The sequence below is a fragment of the Pagrus major genome, chromosome 9, assembly GCF_040436345.1.
Source record: "Pagrus major chromosome 9, Pma_NU_1.0".
Lineage (NCBI taxonomy): Eukaryota > Metazoa > Chordata > Actinopteri > Spariformes > Sparidae > Pagrus > Pagrus major.
In genome coordinates this window covers 899,788-924,185 of record NC_133223.1, presented here as the reverse complement: position 1 = coordinate 924,185, position 24,398 = coordinate 899,788, and the positions used below count along the sequence as shown (strand labels likewise).

At 41.4% G+C, this 24,398-nt stretch overlaps 1 protein-coding gene across 1 annotated transcript in view; it reads left to right on the top strand.

Moving 5' to 3' along the window:
- The first annotated feature begins 13,017 nt into the window (after window positions 1–13,017).
- ubxn4 (UBX domain protein 4) overlaps window positions 13,018–24,398 on the top strand; it is a 193,249-nt gene continuing 181,868 nt past the window's right edge. The window contains exons 1-2 of the mRNA XM_073473309.1: window positions 13,018–13,258; window positions 13,959–14,061. Of these exons, the coding sequence (XP_073329410.1) occupies window positions 13,177–13,258; window positions 13,959–14,061 (185 nt within the window). The 5' untranslated portion in view covers window positions 13,018–13,176. The remainder of the gene's footprint in view (window positions 13,259–13,958; window positions 14,062–24,398) is intronic.

Here is a 24,398-nt window from a genome sequence, read left to right as displayed (position 1 = left end):
GCCAGAGATACATTTGGTCTTACTAGTGAATTTTTAAAGACCCATAAAGAGGCTCTTGCTGACCCAATTGCACATCTTGTAAATCTATCCATAAAACAAGGAATGGTACCATCTACATGGAAGATTGCTAGGGTCACCCCAGTCTTTAAGGCTGGGGATAAGACAAAATCTGAGAACTATCGACCAATAAGTATTTTACCTATAATCTCCAAAGTAGCAGAGAAATGGGTTACCACAAAACTGACAGAACACTTAAATAATGGCCAATGCAGTTTGGATTTAGGAAATTTCATTCAACAGAGACAGCTACCTGTTATTTCCTAGAAAACCTAAAGAGCTTGTTGGATCAGGGCTGCTTTGTAGCTGCTGTATTTCTTGATTTAAAGCGTGCTTTTGACACCATTAATCATGATGTGCTTATTGCTAAATTAACTCATTTCAACTTCTCAAATAGTGCCCTCTGCTGGATGAAATCATATCTGTCAGACAGAAAACAGGCAGTTCAAATTGGTGATTCGCTGTCTTCATACCTCACTTGTTCTGCTGGAGTACCACAGGGGTCAATACTGGGTCCTGTCTTATTCAGCCTATATGTCAATAACTTGCCAAATGTCTGTAGAAATATAAAAATGCAACTATATGCTGACGCCACTATTATACTGTCATGCCAACTCAATTCAAGAAGCTGCTGCAATACTCTCAGGAGCCATGGTGCCCCATTGGCTCCAAAACTGTTATATGAAAGAAAACAGTCTATGTTTTTCTCCTGACAGCCAACAGAGGGACAGCAACCATCAGTCATGGTGGGTGGAGGGAGACTTGATGTGGTTGAACACTTTAAGTACCTTGGTGTAATCTTCGATTCTAATCTTAAATTTTAAGCAACGTGTTAAAAAAGTCACAAATACAATCAAATTTAACTTATCAAATTTCAAACATATAAGACCTTTCCTGATTATGGAGTCAGGGAAGACCTATATGCATGCAATGATACTTACTCACATTTCCTACTGTTATACAACATGGTCACATACATCAGAGAGTACTTTAAAACTAATCAAGTCTCTCTTCAAGAGAACACTTAAAACTTTTGACAAAAACCTAAGGGAGGCCACACACAGACATCTCAAGCAAAAAGTAATTTATTCAACTCAAACCAAGATAAATGTTAACTTATTAGTGGGATGTGTACAATAGGAAAAGTATCAGTGGTGTCAGCAGTGTGTGGATGAGTGAAGGTATGGTGTATTGTGTGTTGTCAAGTGCATCAAACCAAACAAAGGGAAGACAGGCTGAGGGCCCTGCTGCAGGCCCAGGTGAGAGAGAGAGACACACCCCTAAAGGCAGTCCTTATATATACACACACTCTGGAAGCCCAGCCCAGAAAGGCAGGTACAGGCAGACGACCCTCCCAGCTCCACCTATATCTGCAAAAAACAGTCAGAGCATGTCACCAGGCAGAGTGGGAGGGGTCATCACACCCCCTCCCTTCAAATGAGGATCCTGACCAGGATCCCCACAAATAAACTACCACAACACCAGCCCTCAATAGCCAACATAATTACTAAGGAACTTAAACACTGGTATGCTAAAAGGAACCTGAAAATTTGTACCACCTGCAGGACATCTCACACCCCGTCCATAGAGGGCACCACCTCAGCAACCATGGTACCTAGGAAGCAGATTAAGAGGAGATAACACCAAAACGAACTGAAAGACCATGCAGGGAGACAAAACAACTTAAGACATCGCTCGTGACATGGCATCTGCAACCATTTTCAGTTCCCTTTACATGCCGTATTATCCAAATGAAAAGGCTGGGAGGAAAAGACACCAACGCATCAGCCGTTGGTTTGGATTTTGGAGTGAGTGGAGAAAGGTCAGAGGATTATGATCAGTGTAAACCACTAAAGGACTTGCTCCACTGCCCACATAAACCTCACAATGTCTCAGTGCCCAGATGAGTGCCACTGCCTCTTTTTCAATGATGGAATAGTTCAACTGATGTATGTTGAATTTTTTGGAAAAGAAACTCACCGGACAGTCAACACCATGGTCATTAGTCTGCATGAGGACAGCCCCCGCTCCCACCTTGCTAGCATCCACATACAATGAGAAAGCCTTGTCCATCTGCGGGGCTGCTAGGACAGGGGCAGAGCACAACAAAGACTTAATAGACTCAAAAGCTTCTTGACAGGTAAGAGACCACTCAAACTTAACCTTTGGACTAAGAAGAGAAGTTAGGGAAGCAACCACTGTGGAGAAGTTCTTACAAAACCCACGATAATACCCCACCATACCCAAGAAACGGGACAGTTCTTTCTTGGTGGTAGGAACAGGAAATTGGTCAACTGCCGACACCTTAGCCCTTACCGGACGCACTTGCCCATGGCCAACGACCTTACCTAGGTAGGTAACTGTTGCCTTCGCAAACTCACACTTCACCAAGTTAACAGTCAAACAAGCCCAAGCCAGACGGTCAAACAAAGCCTGAATTTGCTGTAGATGATCCTCCCAAGTGTCGCTATACACAACAACATCATCCAAGTACACAGCACAGCTGACCAGACCCGACACCACCTTATTCATCAGGCGCTGGAAGGTGGCTTGGGCATTATGCAACCCGAATGGTATTACGGTGTACGAGTACAACCCACTGGGTGTAATGAAGGAGGCAATCTCCCTAGCTCTGGGTGTCAGTGGAACCTGCCAATAACCTTTAGGCAAGTCAAACTTACTGACGAATTTGGCAGACCCAACCTGATCCACACAGTCCTCCATACGTGGGAGTGGAAACAAGTCAGGTTTGGTCACTTTATTTACCTTACGCAGGTCTGTACATGGTCTAAACGTACCATCGTACTTCTTTACAAGCAGACAAGGGGAAGACCAGCTCGATGCACAGGGCTCAGCAATGTTATTTTCCAACATATATTTGACTTCTGCCTCTAAGTTTTCACGTTTGTCCGGTGACATACGATAAAACCGCTGTCTAACTGGTTGAGCATCTCCCACATCAATGTCGTGCTCAATAAGATGGGTACGATATGGGGTATCAGCAAACAGGCAGGGGTAACTTAACTAGCTTCACCAACTCTGATCGCCTTGGTTCAGGCAAATGGGTCAGCATTTCATCCAGATTCACAAGAGACTCAGAGTTTTTAAGTCGACCTTTCAACATGCCATCATCTGGTGTACACAATTCTTCCTCTGCATCTACTGCCAGATCAGATGGTACATGTACCTGACCCACTGGAACTGCTACAGCAACACAAGAAGGTGAAAACCCAGGTCCTGTCACTGGAGACCGAGCAAAGTACAGTTTAAGCAGGTTAACGTGACACAACTGCACCGTTTTCCTCTGGTCAGGGGTTGAGATTAAGTAATTTAAGTCAGACACCTTTTAGCCACCATGTAAGGGCCACAAAACTTAGCCTGGAATGGAGATCCCACTAAAGGCAAAAGCCCCAGAACTTGATCACCAGGACTAAATTCCCGACGTTCGGCACGCCGATCATGGAGACTTTTCATTTTGTGCTGAGCTGCCTTTAGATTTTCTTTTGCCAGCTTGTTGGCCCGATACAAACGGTGTCTGAAACCATTCACATAATCTATCAAGTTTTGTGGAGCCTCATTTGCTTTCCACTCACTGTGTACAGAGGCCAAAAAGCCACGCACAGTGTGACCAAACACTAAGTCATTTGGGCTAAAACCCAGACTCTCTTGAGACACCTCCCTAGCTGATAACATAAGCCATGGTAACCCTTCTTCCCAGTCACGATTCAACTCAGTGCAATATGCACGAAGAAGGGACTTCAAAGTTTGATGGAACCTTTCTAAAGCTCCCTGGCTCCGAGCATGATAAGCACTGGACTGTGAATATTTGATGTTTAACTGCTGCAACACTTCCGCGAACAACTTTGATGAGAAGTTAGACCCCTGATCAGACTGTATAACCTTAGGAATACCAAAGGTAGACATGAACTGTGTCAAAGCTTTCACAACAGATTTTGTGATTATATTTCTGAGTGGAAAGGCTGCAGGATAACGTGTAGCTTGACACATCACGGTAAGCAAAAAGTTACTACCTGACTTAGAGCATGGCAGGGGACCAACACAGTCGACAATCAAATGCTCAAATGGGTGATCAGCAACAGGAATAGGATACACCGGGACAGGCTTAATTACCTGATTTGGTTTTCCAGTCAGTTGGCAAGTGTGACAAGTTTTAATGAAGGCAGAGATGTCTTTTTTCAACCGAGGCCAGTAAAAATGTCGCAGAACTCGATCATAAGTCTTCCTTACCCCCAGGTGACCTGACAAGCCATCATGAGCAATCTGTAGTACTGTGGATCTTAGCTTAGCCGGCAGAACAACTTTCACTATGTCATCCCCCACACAACAATCCCCATGAGGAACCCATTTTCTCACCAACAGCCCATCTTGGAGAAAATAACCACAGGCTGCACTCTCCACCTCATGGTCTGGGAGTACCTGGCAATACAAAGCCTGAAGTGTTTGATCCTCCTTTTGCTCTTGAACAAGGTCACTGCAAGACACAAGCAAGGGATAAGAAGGCACAGGAAACACTGGTTCTTTGTTCTTATCTGAGTTTTTAAGAGAAGAGCCACCACTGACACAGCTCATAGCTCGTGTCATGCACAGGTGGGAAGAACTGTAGAAGTGGCTGTAAGAGGCTCACTATTTACTACCTGAGAAGATGGATTAACACTCTGAGCGGGCACATCCGACCACACCCGATCACCAACCAGGTAATTTCCCAGGATGACCTGTATTCCCCCCATAGGTAATGAAGGACGCACCCCCATGACCACGTCACGCTGTATCAGATCTGAGACTAAGGTCAAACGATGCTGCAGAACAGAAAAAACTGTCAAACCCATCCCTCGGACCTCAACACTGGAACCAACAGCAGGGTCAGGAGAGAAAGGCAACACAGAGCCCACAATAAATGAGTCAAGGGCACCCGAATCCCTCAATATCTTCACAGGTACTTTCCTGTCACTACCAATCAGTGAAACATAGCCATCTGACACAAAGGCAGCATAACCAGGGTCAATCTCGTCACCAACCGTAGAATCGGATGGTTGTGTCACCACATCAGGAAGCACAACCAATGGCCCCGCTGAAGGTTTTGTGTGCCTCTGTACAGCAGCAATAGCACGGCTCCACTCATCAGCACACAAAGTAGCAGCAGCCCCACATGGTTTTGCTGCAAATGCACCCGACTTCCACTTTTTCTTCAAAACTGGACACTCATTCCGCCAGTGACCTTTTCCAAAACAGTAATTACAGACATGATTAGGGTCCAGCTTCCCCTGTAACCCATGGCCAACTTTACTTGCAACCCTGTCAGACAACGACTTATTGGCGTGAGCCCCTGCCATATTTTCTCTACAATCAGGATTTCCTGGCCACGGTTCCCACCAATAAAACCTTTGTGGGTCAAAACAAACTCATCTGCCAACTTAGCAGCATCTGAAACCGTGGTCACCTTCTATTCATTTATGTACGTCACAACACAATCAGACAAAGTATTCTTGAACTGTTCAAGCAAGATTAGCTCCTGCAGATCCTCCAAAGCCTCTACCTTAGAAGCAGCACACCAGTGGTTAAAATGAGTGACTAAATCATGAGCAAACTCAGTGTGAGTCTGCCTCCCTCTCCTGAATTATCTGAACCGCTGACGGTATGCTTCTGGTACCAACTCATATGCTCTGAGAACAGCTGCTTTAACTAATCCATATTTGCCACTATCAGCAACACTCAAGGCTGAGAAAGCTTCCTGGGCCTTTCCAGTGAGGACACATTGAAGCAGCAAGGTACGCTCAGCATCAGACCAATGTCGTGCCTCAGCTAACCGCTCAAAACAGCACAAAGAAAATGTCAGGGTCCTGCTCATTAAACTTAGGAACTAGCCGTAGGTTAACAGTAACATCAAATGAGTGAGGCAGAGGGACAAGTGACACTGCAGCTCCAGCCTTTGCCGACTCAGACTGGAGCTTACCTTCACTTTTGAGCTCAAACTTGTAGCGCTCCAAATCCATCTGCTTATTTGCCTGCAAACGAGCTAGTTCAGCTTCCTGAAGACGGGCCTCCTGTCTCAACTTTTCCACCTCCAAAACATTTCTCTGGTCATGTTGTAATTGAAGTAGGAGAAGCTGCTTTTGCTGCTCAAAAGTCAGTCCAGCTCCAAATCCAAATCCCACACTTGGAGATTGCACAAAATCCTCCATGGAAGCCATCTCCCCAAAACCACTAGGAGACAATTATCTGGCACAAAATCCTCCTGTCAACCAGACAGACTAGAAACACCAACCAAAAATCTTCCACACAGTGATAGATCACATGGTAACCGGCTGCTTCAAATATGGAACCCCATCACTCTGGCTAACTGCCTAACCAATACTAGCTGACTCACTCAACCCTAGTCTTCATGCAGGTTAGTGGTAGGATAAATTAAGCACAAAGCCCAGCAACCCAGTTAATCTCCAGCATGCTGAAAATCACCTAGGCAGTCCTGGAAGTGCACCCGAGCAACTGCTCTAGCCACTTACTGCACAAAAATAACAAACTAAAAAAAAAAAAAAAAAAAAAAAAAAAAAAAAAGGGGTCAATGGAGACAGCAAGTGCCCCACATTGCTTATACCTGTCAGGAATGAGGGTTCCAAACAACTTACCAGCCCCTACCAGCTACCACCAGTTCAGAAAAACACCATTTAACTACTGTCAAGCAAAACCGAACTCCAACAAATACCAGAGTAAGCCAAAATCTGTGTACAACACTCATGGGCGTGGTAGTGGGGGGAAAAGTGGACCTGACTACCCAGGGCCCGAGTAGAGAGAGGGGCCCATGAAAATCCTGATTTTTTTTTTTTTTTTTTTTTTTTTTTTTGTGATGTTTTTATTTCGAATGAATTGGGCCCTCCAATTAATTGGTGTCATAACTTATTTCAAATATATTGATAACATCAAATGAGAGAATGAACTTAATGTCACAGTTCTCCCAACATATTAGACATTCTGGGGCCCCCCTCTTGGAGATGCAAAATGGTTTAGTCCGCCCAACAGCGACCGGCAACAAGTGTAAAAGGTCAGACAGTGCGCCCAGATCAGAGACCTGTGTGCAGGACATCATGCTGCCCAAAAAACATAAATCGGGCTATCAGAAAAAGAAAGAGAGGAAACAAAAAGAAAGACGGCAGAACGAGGGGAGGCAGCTGCTGACTGCTTTCTTTCCCAAAGGTGAACCAAGTTAGCTTGTCATGCAAAGTCCAATTAAAGTTAACATAGTCCACTCCAGACAGCTGCTGCTTATATTTGTATGCTCACGTGAAGTCTTTAGCTTAGCTAGCTGCCAACCAGGCTGCTTGCGGCTGTAAGTATAAAGACAATTACAGGCCAGCTAACGTTAGTTGTCAATATTAACCAGTTTCAGAAACAAAGAGTGGCGCAGCCGCAGCAGCTGGAGCAGCAGAAGCAGCAGTGGTCAGTCCTGGCAGCTCTTCTGAAGATGAGATTAGAGATGAGCAAAGACAAGGTGAGATCGTTGTTCAAGTATTCAAAGGCGAGCTCCCCCCTCCGACCCCGCCTTACGTTGGTATATTGGTTCGCGAGGTGGAGAGAGAGAAAGAGAGAGAGTGGTGCTGACTGGTAGAATTGCTGTCTAAATGTGAGTTGTTTACCTGAAGTTTAAAGTAAGTTAGCCTTTTGGTTCAGTGTGTGTGCTATAGCATTTTGTCTACTAACACAGCAGAGCTGAAAGTGAAACTCCGTGCTGAGATTTAATGAATGATCCATCTAGCAATATTGCTGCTGCATATATCAACATGTAAATAACATACCAATATCAGCTCAAGTGCACACTAGTAATAACGCAATTTATTATTTTTGTCTGGTAAAAAGCCTTAGCATTGCGGTGCAGTGCTGTGCTTAAAAGCTATTGTCAATGTTCAATAAATTCATGATGTTACCAAAGCCAATGAATAATCATGTTAAATAACTGTGATCTCACTATCAATCAAAAATGATTGTGATTCTGATTTTTGCCACAGATAGATAGATAGAGAGAGAAAGAGATAGGTCTGGGTGGTGAGAACATAGAAAAACAATTAGCTATTCTTCTCAATCTGGCTGAAAAATGGCTTAAAACATTTTTGCCTCTGCAACTTATTGAGCATGATGAATACTGTGTGTGATAGCAAATAATTAGGCTAGTCTATGCATCTATTGTAGGAAAGCATATCTGATGTTTACCTCACATTTGACTTTTAATGAAAATATCTGCAACCTTTCACCTTATCTTTGTACTTGTTCTAAATGGTAGATGTCAAGCGCTGTCAAGCGCGCTCTTGTGGATACTTACCAGTTATGTCTGTTTGGTTGACAGCCTTAGAGCTCAGCCCATAGCAACACAAAAATGAGCCCCATTTAAAAGACAATCTGTCAACATAATAAGCAATGCTTGGCCATATGTTTCATTATTTTTTAGCAGTTTCTTGCACTGAAATGGCTCTAGAAATACAAAATGAGCTTGCTTTAAAAAGTAGGTTGGGTCATTTGTATGTTAAGAGGCTAATACCAATTCTTCATTCTTGTAGATGTAGAGAGTTCTGCATCAGATGCTGAAGGCAAGGAAGGGTGTGAGTCTGAGGATGTGAGACAAGGTGAGCTCTTAGAGGCAACTTTAAGTTATTTCCAGTAATCATGTGTAGTAGCAGTTTCAACTGAAATGAGCAGCAGCCAGTACTATCATCAATGTATCATTACATGTGAGACTATAATAAATTTGAGGCTAACGTAAATCATGTGTGTTTCATGCTTGTAGATGTGTTTGAGAGTAGTGAGGAGGCTGAGGAGAGAGAAAAGGAAGGGCCAGGTGAGGGAAATGCAGAGGAGTTGTTGTCAGAGGACCCAGGACTGTGGCCACACAAGCTAACTGCTCAGCAGAGAGAGACTCTAGTTTGCAGACTGGCGAGTGAAAGTGTAGACCTGACCAAAGTGGCACCCAAAGACAAGGAAGGCAAAGCATTTCCCAACTATCTGCAATATGTTAAGTCAGCCAATGGGCGTGAGAAGATTAGGAGGGACTGGTTGATTCACAGTGACAGTGCAAAGGCTCTGTTCTGCATCCCATGCCTTCTGTTCTCACATGAGCAGACAAGGCCATCTAAAAGTGCACTGAACAGCAAGGATGGACTTAAGTTATCAGACATCAAGTGGCAAAAAATGTATAGAAAGTTCCCAGAACATGAGACACACACTCCCCACAAGCAGTGCTATGTAAAATGGAAAAGCCTTCATCACTCATTATTGGTAGCCACAGGAGTTGATGGGCACCTTCAAAAACAGTTTCAGACAGAAGCAGAGAAGCATACCAAGATCTTAGAGAGGCTTTTGGATGTAACTCTTCATTTGGCTTCAAGAAATCTTGCATTTAGAGGCAAAACCTCAAATTTGGATGATGTCCATAATGGCAATTTTCTTGGAACTCTTGAGTTGTTGGCCCATTATGATCCCCTCTTACACGAGCACTTAGGAAAAGTAAGACAAAAGAAGAAAGGGTCACGTTTAACTCACTACCTAAGTCCAGACACGCAGAACGAGTTCATTGAGCTCTGTGGCAAGAGAGTGCTCAACACTATCCTGAAAGAAAGAGAAGATGCAATATATTACTCTGTCATATGTGACTCAACACCAGACATATCTCATACAGAACAGAACGTGCTATTGGTAAGATATGTACATCATGACAAAGAAGACAGTGGTGCTTGGAAGATAGTTGAGAGGTTCATTGAATTCAAAGATTTTCACAAAAAGACAGGCCAGGAAATTTCTGAAATGATTCTGGGAGCGTTGCAGTCCAATGGCATACCTTTACAAGACTGTAGAGGACAAGGATATGATAATGGAGCCAACATGTCTGGGAAGGTGAAAGGAGTACAAGCTCAGATTTTAAAAGTCAATCCTCTTGCTACATTCTCCCCCTGTGCTTCCCACACCCTTAATCTGGTTGGTGTCCATGCGGCTGAGTCATGTCCAGAGGTCGCAACATTTTTTGGCTCTGTAAACCGTCTTTATAATTTCTTCAGTGCTAGCCCTGAGCGATGGGCAATCTTGAAAGAAAAGACGGGATGCTCTCTTCATCGTCTCTCTGACACTCGATGGAGTGCCCGCATTGCTGCAGTACGAGTTGTGGCAGCTCACTTGCCCTCCATCCTTGAGGCACTAGAATGTGTCTTAGCCACCTGCAGTCTGACAAGTGAAGCCAAGTCTGAGGCAAATGGTTTGATCAGTTATTTCAAGACTTTTGATGCCATCGTCCTTCTTACTGTGTGGGTAAAGATTTTGCAGTGCATTGAAAACCGAAATGTGATTCTTCAGGCAGGTGATATTTCTCTGGATGTTGAGGCTGCAAACATCAAGGCACTACAAGAGGAAATGCAGGCTCTTCGTAATAGATGGGACTCGCTGCTTGCAGAGGCCTCCCTAGTAGCACAAGCAATGGACGTCCCTGATCATTTTCGAAGTGAAGAGAGACGAAAGCGGAAAAGGAAACGCATGCCAGATGAGATGACACAAGAAGATGCAGCTACTGAAGACAGTGCCAAAAATGCATTCAAGAACAACATATTTTTTGTTGCAATGGATAGCATCATCAGTGCCTTGAGTGCAAGGTTCCAGACCACAGCAAACATATGTGAAACATTTGCACCTATTCTGAAGCTGACTGATATGACTGAAGCGCAGATAAAAACAACATGCCGGGCACTGGCAAAAATATATCACATGGATCTCTCACAAGAATTTGAAAATGAAGTGCTACACTTCCGCACCATATATGATGCTACATTTCCAAAAAATCTGTCCTCTCTTGAGCTCCTTAATGCCATCTGGAAGATGCAGCTACAGAGCGTTTTTGGAGAACTTTGTATTGCTTTGAGAATTTTCTGCACACTTCCTGTCACAGTTGCAGGGGGTGAACGGGCTTTCAGCAAGTTGAAGCTGGTTAAGAACTACCTGAGATCAACAATGGGCCAGGATAGACTGAACAGCCTTGCCATTCTGTCGATTGAAAGCCAATTAGCCAAACAATTGGACTTTACAGATCTTATTAATGACTTTGCAAACAAAAAGACCCGTCAGTGGGCATTTAGTGGGATGTAAATTACATCTTTACATGTCATGTCAGCAAGCCTTTATTTCTTTTTCTGCAAGATGAAAAACAATTTGACAGTTGACATTTTGTACTATTGCAGGCTCTATTGATAAGATGACATAGGCCTTTGATGTAAAAAGCAGAAACCAGTCACAACTTCTTTTTTTCACATTGAAACTTAATATTTTTCTGTTCATTTCTACTGTACCTTCTCATTACAAAAGGAATGTAGCTTATTTGATTTGATTCTGAGTGTACAGTTGTCTCTTGTTCTCCTGTTCAAGAATGAATGTTTTACATCAAAATTTGCACGAGTGTCATGGATCAAAATGTTAGTACACAAACCAGATGTAGCCTAATGTTTTAGGTATTTGAGCACAAGTAGGCCAAATGCATCAATTCAGAACCACTCATCAATATAATCTGATCTGATTGTAGTTGATTGTAGTAGATTGTATAAATACACCCCGCCCCCCGACCCCCACCTTTTTTTTTTCTCTCACGCGCCTCGCGGGCATGGATAGGGGCCCACTGACATTGAGAGTGTACAGGGCCCAGAATTTGGTGCTACACCCCTGACAACACTCCCTTAAACACAAAACACGAGCCCCCATTTGTTACCACCTGGCTCTAGGATGGCAACAAGAAGGGAGGCCACACAGACATCTCAAGCAAAAAGTAATTTATTTAACTGGGGATGTGTACAATAGGAAAAGTATCAGTGGTGTCAGCAGTGTGTGGATGAGTGAAGGTATGGTGTATTGTGTGTTGTCAAGTGCATCAAACCAAACAAAGGGAAGACAGGCTGAGGGCCCTGCTGCAGGCCCAGGTGAGAGAGAGAGACACACCCCTAAAGGCAGTCCTTATATATACTCTGGAAGCCCAGCCCAGAAAGGCAGGTACAGGCAGACGACCCTCCCAGCTCCACCTATATCTGCAAAAAACAGTCAGAGCATGTCAGATCACCAGGCAGAGTGGGAGGGGTCGTCACACTTTTAACTTTGATGTGAAGCAAGACTTATTTTTTAAAGATTTCTACATGTTTTATCTAATTGTGTAATGGCTGAATGTTTTTCTATGATACCTGCCTTAGGACAACGGATGAAGTTTAGCAACTGTGCTAACGCCGGCATATTTACATTGACGCTTTTCGCTGATATGTTGATTAATGTGCATTGTCCTAATCAAATGAATAAATAAATAAAAATAAATAACTGTTTGAGTTTATTGCTAATCAAATGGCCAGAGAGAGAGAGAGAGAGAGAGAGAGTGCTAGAGACAGATATAGAAGTATTTCATAACTGTATTATAATAATAACATTTCACAATACACTTTGAACTGAAATTAAATTTTCAAATTTAAGCCCTAACCCACACATTTCAGCTTTACCAATAAAACCTTCTGAGAACTGTTAGGGAATGTTCCCTCAAGGTTCTCTGAGTTTTTTTTTAAAGCTTTTAAATAATCTTTAGACATTCTCTAAAGGTTATTTGAATGTTACACAAAAATACCCTCAGAGAACCTTTAGAGAATGTTCCCTAATGGTTCTCTGAAGGTTTTTGTTAAAATAAACTTATGAGAATATTCCGAGAAAGTTCCTTCAAGGTAAAAAACCGTCAGGGAACATTTCCTGAAGGTTAACTGTTGCCTGGGTTCCTTTTCAATGAGTAGTTGCTTTCTTTTGGTAATAACTGTAAGCTGGTTGGGAAGGCTGTTTTTAAGCTTTTTGTGGTGCACTGGTTTGTACACTCGGACATGAAATGAAGTGACTAATAAATGACGGTGGAGGGCAGCACTACGCTTCATAGCGTACAGTCTGCCGAAATGACATTCGAAGAAGAAGTGTCTGAGCCCCGTATCGCCGTGCAGCTGATCAGCTCAGTGCTCGGTGTCTAGGTTAGGAAATAGAAACTGACCAGCTTCGTTTAATAAATTGATGTAGCTTGTCTGGTAAACACCGTCACAAAACCAGGGACAAACAACGCCGCTTGTAAAAATGCTTTGGTTTGAGGGCTCAATTCCCGATGCAATTATTTCGGCTAAACAGCGGAGTTGCGTGTTTGTCGTTGTCATTTCAGGTAGGCTATGTGTTTTTCTACTAGCCAGCTAGCTGACGCTAGCGTGCATTGGTGGCAAGTGTTATCGACACGATAGCGTTAGCATGCTAGCCTATTTAGACGTGGTTGCTATGCTTAGCCTTTAGCCAGCTAAAACAGGCAACCGACTGTAAAATATATTCTCAGTGACGAAAGTGATTAAAAAACTCAGTGAGGAAAATGGCAAGAAAACACAATTTAACCTAGTAAGCTAGCGTCAAGTGTGATGTAACGTGAACAATGACATGCTGTTATTAGTGTTGGTCAGTGGCCTATGTGATGTTATTGTAAGTAGAAATGGCAGTGTCATTACAACAGCGCCTAGTGCCTCAAATAGCCAATCCAGATTAATCTAACGCCAAAAAAGCACATGCTAATTGATTTTGGTAGTCCAGCAAAATGATTAAACAAATCGGTTATTGATGAGAAAAGTCGTTTCACACTTGAAATTATAGCCTATTAACGAAACTTTAGTCAGGTGAATGAAAACGTCACCATTTTGTGTTATGTCATTATTGCATCATAGGCACCAGTATTAGCAGTGATGGTTTTGGTTACCTATAGCTGTTTCACCACTACAGCTTTAAGCTTTCCAACTTCTGAGAAAATGGCTTGATGTACTAACTATATGTATTGTAAATAAATAACTGTTAACTGTTAGTTAAAACTGTTCTGTTCTCAGGGGAAGATGAACAGTCAGCGCAGTTGATGTCCAGCTGGGAGGACGACAGTGTTTCAGAGGCAGCGCACAACTGTTGTGTGGCCATCAAAGTTGATGCTAAGAGGTACTCATGTCTTATGGGTCATTCCATGTTAACTCACCCAAAATTCAGAACTTTTCCTAGTTCAAGTCACGGATTTTCTCAAAAAAATGTGTCAAACTTCCATTAAATTTAGTTATGAATTGTTGAAGTTTGGCCTTCAGAACTGAGTTGCATCATTTTTTGTGTTGCTTTGCATGTGTATTCATAGTGTCACCAATTGCTTATTTTTCAGCGACATATTTTTACTGTAGATTTTACCAAGAAAGATTATTTTAATTTCTTTGATACTTTTTAAAAAACCTTTTTCTTTTTTCAAAGTTTTAAAACTCTTGACTGAAACATAGATTTTATATTACTCCTTGATCATTTATAATTTTTGAAAATAGCCATTTGTTCTTATGTTTTACTGGCTGTAATATTACATTCAGTGTTTTTTTCTTACGTACATATTTGTACTGTGTTGAATTTCAGAATATCTTGAAATATCTATTCATTATTACAATCAGCTCAAAATGTGGCACACCTTTTGCAAACTTCAATGCCCGTAGTTGCCTATAAATAGTCAGTGAAACACCCCTAATTAATATTCATTCACACTGAATTTGATCACAGAAAACTCAGGAATAAAGGGTAAAAAAAAGAAATACCATACATTGTTAAAGTTCTTGCTGTGGAGGTTGAGACAAGAAAAAAGGTGTCGTTTGGTGGACACAGTACAGACATTGAAAATGCTTAAAAGGCATTGACTCAGAAACGTGATGGATGCAGTTAATACTCAGCAATAAACAAAAGAAGTTGTCTGACATGAAAGTGGATGCCAAAAGCTAGGAGCAAGGTGTAGGAGAACGAGGACACAGAGCTCTACCCCCATGATGAGAACTGACAGGAATGAATGGGGAATCCCTCCTGAGTAGAGGTGCATAGTGACATAGATGTGAAAGATGCAATGGATGACTCAGGTAGCATAATTATTGTTCCCTTGTGTTTAACCTGCTGTGGCAGAGGTGTGACCGGTGATCATAAGCAGAGCAGAACAGGTCAGTGGAAGGACATGTTATTTAGCATGGATAAATACTACAGGGGTCATTCTCATGAAATCTTGGTTTCAAAGATTGGAGACATGGAATTTTTAAAAAAAAAATGGATCAACAAATTTCCTTTTTAGCCATTAATAACAAAGTCTGGAGTGGTTATGATTGTTATTTTAAAAATATTTACTGACAATTTAACACCTTTTTGAACATATTTTCCAAAACATGTCCTTAAAAATCTCATTACCGCAATGGTCTGAAAACATCAAGACCATTCGGAAAGCCAAACAATTGTCAAATTTTTAAAAATGGATTATTAATAGTCATGCATAATAACTTGAAACTCTGCAATAACAAATATTTTTTAATTCACATTTTTTCTTTATTTTTCTTTTTTTTCTCATTACCGCAATGCCTTCTGCAATCTACAACCTAATAGTTGTGATAATTCATTGAAACGTAACATATTTTCAAAAATATTTGGTAAACTTTAAAGCACTTGATGTACATATTCTGCACATGCATTTTAAAACAAACTACAATTTTTCTATCTATTAAATTAACCTTAAATGAACACCTGTTTCGGTAATGATACATAAGTTTCAGAAATGACAATGCATGTTTCGGTAATGATAATAACTATTAAGAAGTACAGTGTTAATGAAGAAATTCATACACATGTAAACAGAACCAAAACAACATGTATAAAAAAACAACAACAACACAGGGCTAAATAGAGCAACATTTCATTTCATTTTAACATTTTTTACAAAACACAGTCAAAATATTAGGAGGAAAACAAACGAACATGACTTTTGTATGCCAATGCTTCCTACTGCTACTCTATTTCTGCTTTGTGAATTTTGCCCAGATTTCCGGCAACACACAGAAGTGCCGAGCTGATGATGTTGCAGGTTGTGGCTCTGGGATGATGGCCTTAATGTCCTCGAAGTAGTACCACACCTTTTCTCCATCAAAGCGGATTGATGGAATGAAAAATTTGTTTGGCCCTGCACAGCTCATGGTGTCTACTTCATATTGACCAGCGGCAATCTAGGAGCATAGTAAAACAGGATAACTGAATAGGATTTAGGATTTATTATCAACAACATGACATGTCTATACTGCCAAAAAAATCTACATACCTGTGTAATGATGCCAGGGAACAGTTCACCATCATACTGAACAAGAACCCACTTTCCCACTTCCAAAAGTGGATTAGCATCCTCCTTTTCTGATTCCACATCTCTGAAGTCAAATGCTTTTGGGCTGAAGCATCCACAGGGAAAGCCACAAAAGCAGGACACTTCTTGGGTGTGGATAAAGCCTGGTTTTGTCGATATCATCTTAAGGAGAAAATAAAATAAATTTTAGTTGAATTTAAACTCGTCAAATACCATCATCCATTTAATACTTAAAAATGATGCTCAAAGCTAAATATGATGCAACATCTAATGCACCTATATAATGATGGAGAGAATCCAGACTAGTATTTAAGCGCTGTTTTGTATCTTAACACTCGCACCACATGCTGATATAATTTCTGTGATGCAGTTATCCAATATCTTTTAGTGTTTAACTATAATTCTTTAGGGATCGTAGGATATTTCCTCCAGGAGAACATTTCCTGGATGTTACTAATAAGAGAGAATCTTAGATAAGTTTCTCTCTTATTTGTAACATCCATTAGTCATAGCCTGAACAGTAAGTAAAGTGCACACAAAGAGGTTGCCAGCATTTCGAGAGATAGCCAGTCACCATTAACTGCATTTAAGTCAATAGTGACAAGCTTTCTCTCTGGCAACCTCCCTGTGTGTTATGTGGACAAACTGTCCTTCAACTGACATGACGGTGAGTAGATTATGACAGACGTTACATTTTTATTTACCTCCATTTTAACCCATCTATTGTATACAGCTTACAGGATATTTCTGCCAGGATCTCAGGTAAGTATAGTGGTACATTTCTCCTCATCGTATTTAGTTGGAATATGTTGTTGTTTTTAACTGACTCACCTGATGAACTCTCATTGTCCCAGGTACTGACTTCAGATGTGGTGGGACTAATTCACCACTTCTTTTGATGTCCTCCTCTGTAATTTTAAAAAGCCTCACAGATGAATTGAGCTTCAGCTGCTCAAAGAGAGTGTCAGCATCTGGTATGCTGGTACCATAGGACACAATTCTGTCTGCCAGGTTTTTCAGGGCACCACCCACTCCATCGGGAGCACCCTTTCCATGGGATGCCTCTGTGAAATTCCATGTGACATTCATAAATCCTTTCACAAATGGAACTGTTGAAGCAAGGTAAAAGTTTGTTTTGTTGCGATATTGAGATGTGGGCCCATCAGAGATGAAGTGGATGTTCCTGGCATTTGGATGCTCCTCTCGTATGCCCCTCAGTACTGGGTCAAGGTGAGCCCATGTGGCTGTGGCATCGTGCTGCATGCATGCTGAGAGGGATGAGAATGACTCCACCTTGCCCCCACTAAGATAGAGAACTCCTGTGTGGAGCGTGACCTGCTGATTTCCACTTCCAAAGTGAGTTTCTTTTATTTCCCTGGTGTATTTGCAGGCATAGTTCTCACTGTAGTCTATGTGAACGACTACATCATTCTGGGTCAGGGTCTCTCTCAAGCTCCTCAGCCTTTCAAACTGGTGCTTAATGTTAAATATATGTCTGGAGAAGTTTGGGAGGTGGTCTTGAGTGAGCTCCACCAGCTTCTCAATTGAGGTGTGCCTCTTATCAAGAAGCACATTCCTTACTTCCTTCTCCTCAGTGGACCCATCTTTGCATCTCTTTATCAATGGCACAGATTTGGTAACCCACTCATCCCACGCAATGATGTTTCCTTTTGTTGAAGGATCCAGTGTTGTAGGAAATGTCTTGTCTTTGCATTTGTTGCATGTCCTGTACATGCAGGACAAGTTATCCACACTACAGACACTGGCCAGGACGAGGTCCCTTGGGGATGATGTGTCAATCACGCCAAGCTGATGCAGCTTCTTTGTTTTCAGGCCAAAGTTTTCGTGTGTTTTGCAAGCACACATTTCTCGATCAGACACTCTTCTCTGGCCAATCCAAAAAGGCTTGAGTTTGAAGAACTGAGCCTTGGAAATGCTGTGCCTTGGATTTTCAGACAAAAATCTTTTATGAAGATTGGCCATTGTGTCTGTTAGGGCTCTCTTCCGGAATATCTGTCCCTTTTTCCGAATTTCTCCTGATTTTCCATTTATAACAGTGGATACATCATCTTGATGAAGGAAGCGGCTTATAAGAGTGCTCATAAGTCTCCTCTGGCTGTTACTGAGAATGTTATATGTTCGCTTATGACCCCACTTTGTTTTTTTATTCTGAGCCTCTCTGCCTCCAATGTTGATGGTGACCTGCTTCCTCTTTGCTGACATCTCCAGTCTTTTGAGTCTTTTCTTGAGTTTGTCCATCTCTTTTGTCCTTTCCACAAGCTTCTCTTCTGTGGAGCGCAATTTTGACTTTAATTTTTGCATTGTTTTCTTTCTTCTTTTCTTTGTCTTTTCTTCTTTTTCTTTTGTCTCCTTTTTCTTCAATTCCTTTGGGGTATATGTTGTTGGAGATGAGGTTTGGAAATCCACATGCTGAAGCTGGTCTTCTGAAACATTTTGAATCATTTCATTTGCCTCCTCATCCTCGTCACTCACTGGGGTTGTATCCAATATAGCTTTTAGTTGTCTCTTCTTTGTGTAGTATCTTTTTGAGTTTTTCCGCCACTGCTTTTTCTTTTTCTCATGTTGTTTTTTTGTCAAATCCTTAGTTTTTGTAATCTGGCCATTTTGCTTTCGTTTTTGATATCTGGAAGTTGAAAGGAAGCATGACATGAAATCAGTGTCTCAAAACAAAGGATAAATCTTTGAGTATGTCAAACCTACAGGATAGAACAGGCAGACTACACTGTGTGTGTGTGTGTGTGGGGGGGGGGTGTGTGTGTGTGTGTGTGTGTGTGTGTGTGATGTGTGTGTGTGTGGGGTGTGTGTGAGAGATGAGGGCGCGATATGAGGGCGTGAGCTATAGACCAGTGATTCTCAACCTATTTCATATCAAGGACCCCTGGTGGTCCCCAGACCCTATAATTGAGAAACACAGCTATTGACTATATGCCAATTACTTTTTAGGTAACCTCTCCAATCCCTAACCTCTCTCTTTCCTTCCTTCTGTACTCTTCCAGCATTACTGGGTTGTTATAAATTTTTTCCCTGTGCTTGGCCAGCCGAGCCCCTGCTAACGCTTTCTTTTTTTCATTTGCTGACAGTCTGCAATTAAATAGGACAGGACAAACAACATGTCAATAGTAGCACACTTATAAGACAGTCATAAATACACTTAGAACATAACTGTAACATGATACTAACACAGTTACAACAGTGTAATTACATGGCAGTTATAAAACAGTCATCACACACTAATAGCATAACTGTAACACAGTACTAACACAGTTACAACAGTGTAATAACATGGCAAATAGTAACAAATAATTTAAATTAACAATTCATAATATGGATTTAAAAATATAGTACATAATACATTCTATATTATAAAATTCTCATTGCCGAAACAGAAGTTTTCTCTACCGCAACTGGCCTGAAATTGTTGCGGTAAGAGAGAATTGTGTTGCGGAGGATGAGGAACATTAGCATGTTTTGCTAGCAACAGAGAGGCCATGATGACTAAGCTAATTTTTACTCCATGTACATAAATAGACATTAATAATGTCTATTTTTCTTTAAAAAAAATTATCAAACGTTTTTCTAATTGTGGAAAACTAGCTGTATCGGTAATGATAATCAATACTGTCGTGTATGCAGTCTGACAGGAGAAAGTTTAACTTTTAACATGAAAGGAAAAGGAGATCTTCTTACCTGGTAGCCATCTTGAAAGCACTGGCACTGGTGTTGCATCATACAAAATAAAACTTTATTGAAAATGATCTTTCCATGTCTAACACGTAATTCCAATACGTTGCGGAGGATGAGAACTTGAGTCATGGACGCTTCATTTTTCCTCTGTTTTTTCATTATTATTAAACATATAAATTTAATTAATCATTTTTCAGTCACTTCAAAACATCCATGAGAGCATCCATTATTTTTTTCTAGGATATATTTGTTTTAATCTGTTAAAATAACAACATAACATACATTCAGACAAATCTGGACGCATTGCGGTAATGAGAAAGTTGTCATAAAATGCAATAAAATGTAAATAAAGTTAATTTCTATATTGAAATTACTCTTTGGTCCATATAGAGAAAATTATTAGCTTTATTATTATGTTTTGAAATTTTACTAAAATGCATGTTTTATGACTAAAATCATGACTGCCATGGTGTACTAATGATTTCATGAGAATGACCCACAGAGAGAACACAACAGACATTTCTTGGTGTAGCGTTAAGTTTCACTTTCGCTTCGCTATCCTGGTTGTTTACTGTTATTTTTAATCTGTCGATGAGGACAAATGAAATGCTGTCAGCTGAAGTGAATTTGAAAGCCTTGCTGGATATTCAGAAATGTGAAATGAATTGCCTAAAATATCATGAATCTAAAATGCATTGCACTACCCCACTGAAAAACCCAGCAGTCAAACAGCATTCAAGAGAAAAGCTAGGAGGTAACTATAATGCTGTCCGAGCTGAAGGTTGAAACTAGTTCCCTGAAAGCACTCAATATTCTAATGACGAGGTGAAGAACACGTTGGATAAGATAATAAGATAAGATGTTCCTTTATTGATCCCCCTTGAGAGAAATTCACAGGTAACACAGCAGTACAGAGGGAAATAATTAGCAGTACAAGAGTAAGTCTCAAAAAAAGAGACAATAATAAGGAGATATTGGAAAGAACAAAGAAACAATAAAATAACAATTTGAATAATTAAAGCTGCAAGCAGCGATGAACGGGCCCTCGCAGTCCACGCACGTCGGGGTGGGCTGCTTACCCGGCCCCATTGCCCAATTATTGTGCACACATGTCTTAACTGTCCGTGTTTGGGTAGACTGCTCCTGACTAGTAAAGAATGTGTGCTGAAGTTCAAAGAACTCCCTGCAATCTACATGAAGAATAAATAATGAGACAACTACACTGCGTACCCTACAGATTGTTAAACAGAGGTTTGTATTCATTAGCAAGGCAGCACTGCCATCTGTTGGAGAAAGCCTGAATTTACAATCAAAAGTGAAGGCAGTGAAGCGGTTCTGTCGTCATTTAGCAATAAAAGCGCCACCTGTTGGCCGATTGGCACCAAATTTTGCAGAAACCGTCAACGGGGGATAGAACACAATTAGCAAAAGTTTTGTGGTAATGGGACTGTATTTGGTCAAGATGTGCAAGACTGTCTTTTTGACCACAATGTGCAGGAAATTGTTGTTTAATATTTTGGGCGTTCTTTAGACTATCACAATTCTTTTAATAACTTTTTGTCAGGAGGGTCCACAGATGCTGTGTGCAAAGTTTGGTGCAAATCAGACAAATTGCCTGGGAGGAGTTCGAAAAAGTAGGTTTGCGACATTTTGCGAATGGAATTCTAGCGTGAAAGTGGGCGTGGCCTACATCATACATTTCAGCGGAATTCAGATATATGGATATAAGGTTTAACAATGTGCGCCATATTATGTGGGAGTTATTAGCCAAAAACGGTTTTGTGTTGATAATAGTGCCACCTGCTGGTCATTTTTGGTGTGTAAGTTACAGGGGCCAGTCTATACCACCCCTATGAATTTCATGTCCATAAGTGTTATGGTGTGGGCACAGTGCCAAATATAAAAAGAAACTGCCACCAGAGCGTCATCTAGTGTCAGATCGGTAACCCCTTTGTCAGCTATCCTCAGGAGGGCATTGGCAATGAGTGTACCAAGTTTTGTGTTAATCCGACCCACCGATGTTGAGATATAAAATACTTCAATTTAAAGAGCGCCACCTAGTGGTCATCGGCCAAAATTTCGCACAGAGCCTTAGGGGCTCATGAGGAAGTAGGATCCTGAGTTTGACGTCATTTGGACAAACCAATGTGGAGATATGCAACACTTCCTGTTTGGAACGAAATCTGCAGGAAGTTGTTATTTAATAACTTGAGTATTTTTTGGAATATCAAAATTCTTTTGATAACTTTTTGTCAGGAGGGTCCACAGATGCTGTGTGCAAAGTTTGGTGCAAATTGGTGAAATTGCCTAGGAGGAGTTCGAAAAAGTAGGTTTGCGACATTTCGCGAGCTAGCGGAAAAAAACGGTAGGCGGAAATGGGCGTGGCCTATATCCTGAGATGCAGCACAATTCACTGAACAAATGGCTATAAGGTTTTTGAATGTGCGACAAAGTATATGGGAGTTATTAGCCAAAACGCACTGTCCTTGATTATAGCGCCACCTAGTGGTGAAAATTCACAACGACAATAGATTATAAAATTTTTCGCCAGGTGTGACATATATTCCAAGTTTGGTGAGTTTTGGGGTATGTTGCGGCCGCCAAATATGCGATCCTTTGTGAGGAAGAAGGAGAATAATAATAATTAAAGCTGCAAGCAGCGATGAACGGGCCCTCGCAGTCCACGCGGGTCGGGGCGTGCTGCCGTCGGGGCGTGCTGCTGTCGGGGCATGCTGCTGTCGTGACATGCTGCTGTCCGGGCATGCTGCTGTCGAGGCTTGTTCATGCAACAACTTCTGTAGAGGAAACAAAACTGAAGGCAGTGAAGCTGCTGTTTCGTCATTTAGCAATAAAAGCGCCACCTATTGGTCGATTTTCACGAAATTTAGTAGAAATGCTCATCGTGCCATGGAACACAATTGCCAAAAGTTTTGTGTTCATCCGACTGTATTTCATCAAGATACACAAGAATGTCTGTTTGACCACAATGCGCAGGAAATTGTTGTTGTATATTTTGGCCGTTCTGTGGACTAGCACATTTCTTTTAATAACTTTTTGTCAGGAGGGTCCAGAGATGCTGCGTGCAAAGTTTGGTGCAAATTGGATAAATTGCCTGGGAGGAGTTCGAAAAAGTAGGTTTGCCACATTTGGCGAATTTGCGAATGGAAATTCAGTGCGAACGTGGGCGTGGCCTACATCACACGGTTCGGCTGTATTCAGGGAAGATATAGATATAATGTTTAACAATGTCCACCATATTATGTGGGAGTAATTAGCAAAAAACGTTTTTTCTTGATAATAGCGCCACCTGCTGGTGATTTTTGGTGTGTGAGTTACAGATGCCAGTCTATACCACCCCTATGAATTTCATATCCATAAGTGTTATGGTGTGGGCACAGTGCCAAATATAAAATGAAACTGCCACCAGAGCGCCACCTAGTGTCAGATCGGTAACTCCTTTGTCAGCTTTCCTCAGGAGGGCAGTGGCAATGAGTGTACCAAGTTTTGTGTTCATCCGACCAACCGATGTTGAGATATAAAATACTTCAATTTAAATAGCGCCACCTAGCGGTCATAAGGCAAGATTTTGCACAGAGCCTTAGAGGCTCATGGGGAAGTAGGATCCTGAGTGTGACGTCATTTGGACAAACCAATGTGGAGATATGCAACACTTCCTGTTTTGACCCGATTTTACAGGAAGTTGTTATTTAATAACTTGAGTAATCTTTGGCATATCAATATTCTTTTAATAACTTTTTGTCAGAAGGGTCCACAGATGCTGTGTGCAAAGTTTGGAGCAAATCGGTGAAATTGCCTGGGAGGAGTTCGAAAAAGTAGGTTTGCGACATTTCGCGACCTAGCGAAAAAAAAGGGTAGGCGGAAATGGGCGTGGCCTATATCAGGAGATTCAGCACAATTCACTGAACGCGTGGATATAAGGTTTTTGAATGTGCGACAAAGTATGTGGGAGTTATTAGGCAAAACGCACTTTCCTTGATTGTAGCGCCACCTAGTGGTGGACATTCACAACGACAACAGATTATAAAATTTTTCGCCAAGCCTAATGACTTTGCCAAATAAAATCGCGTTTTCATTCACATTCAGACAGTGAAAAATGCGATCATTTTGGCAGAAAAAAAAAAAAAAAAACAAATAATAATAATCACTACAAAAACAATAGGGTCCTCGCAGTTTCACTGCTCGGGCCCTAATAATAATTAAAGCTGCAAGCAGCGATGAACGGGCCCTCGCAGTCCACGCGCGTCGGGGCATGCTGCTGTCGTGACATGCTGCTGTCGGGGCTTGTTCATGCAACAACTTCCATGGAGGAAATGAAAGTGAAGGCAGTGAAGCTGTCATTTCGTCATTTAGCAATAAAAGCGCCACCTATTGGTCGATTTGCACGAAATTTTGTAGAAATGCTCATCGTGCCATGGAA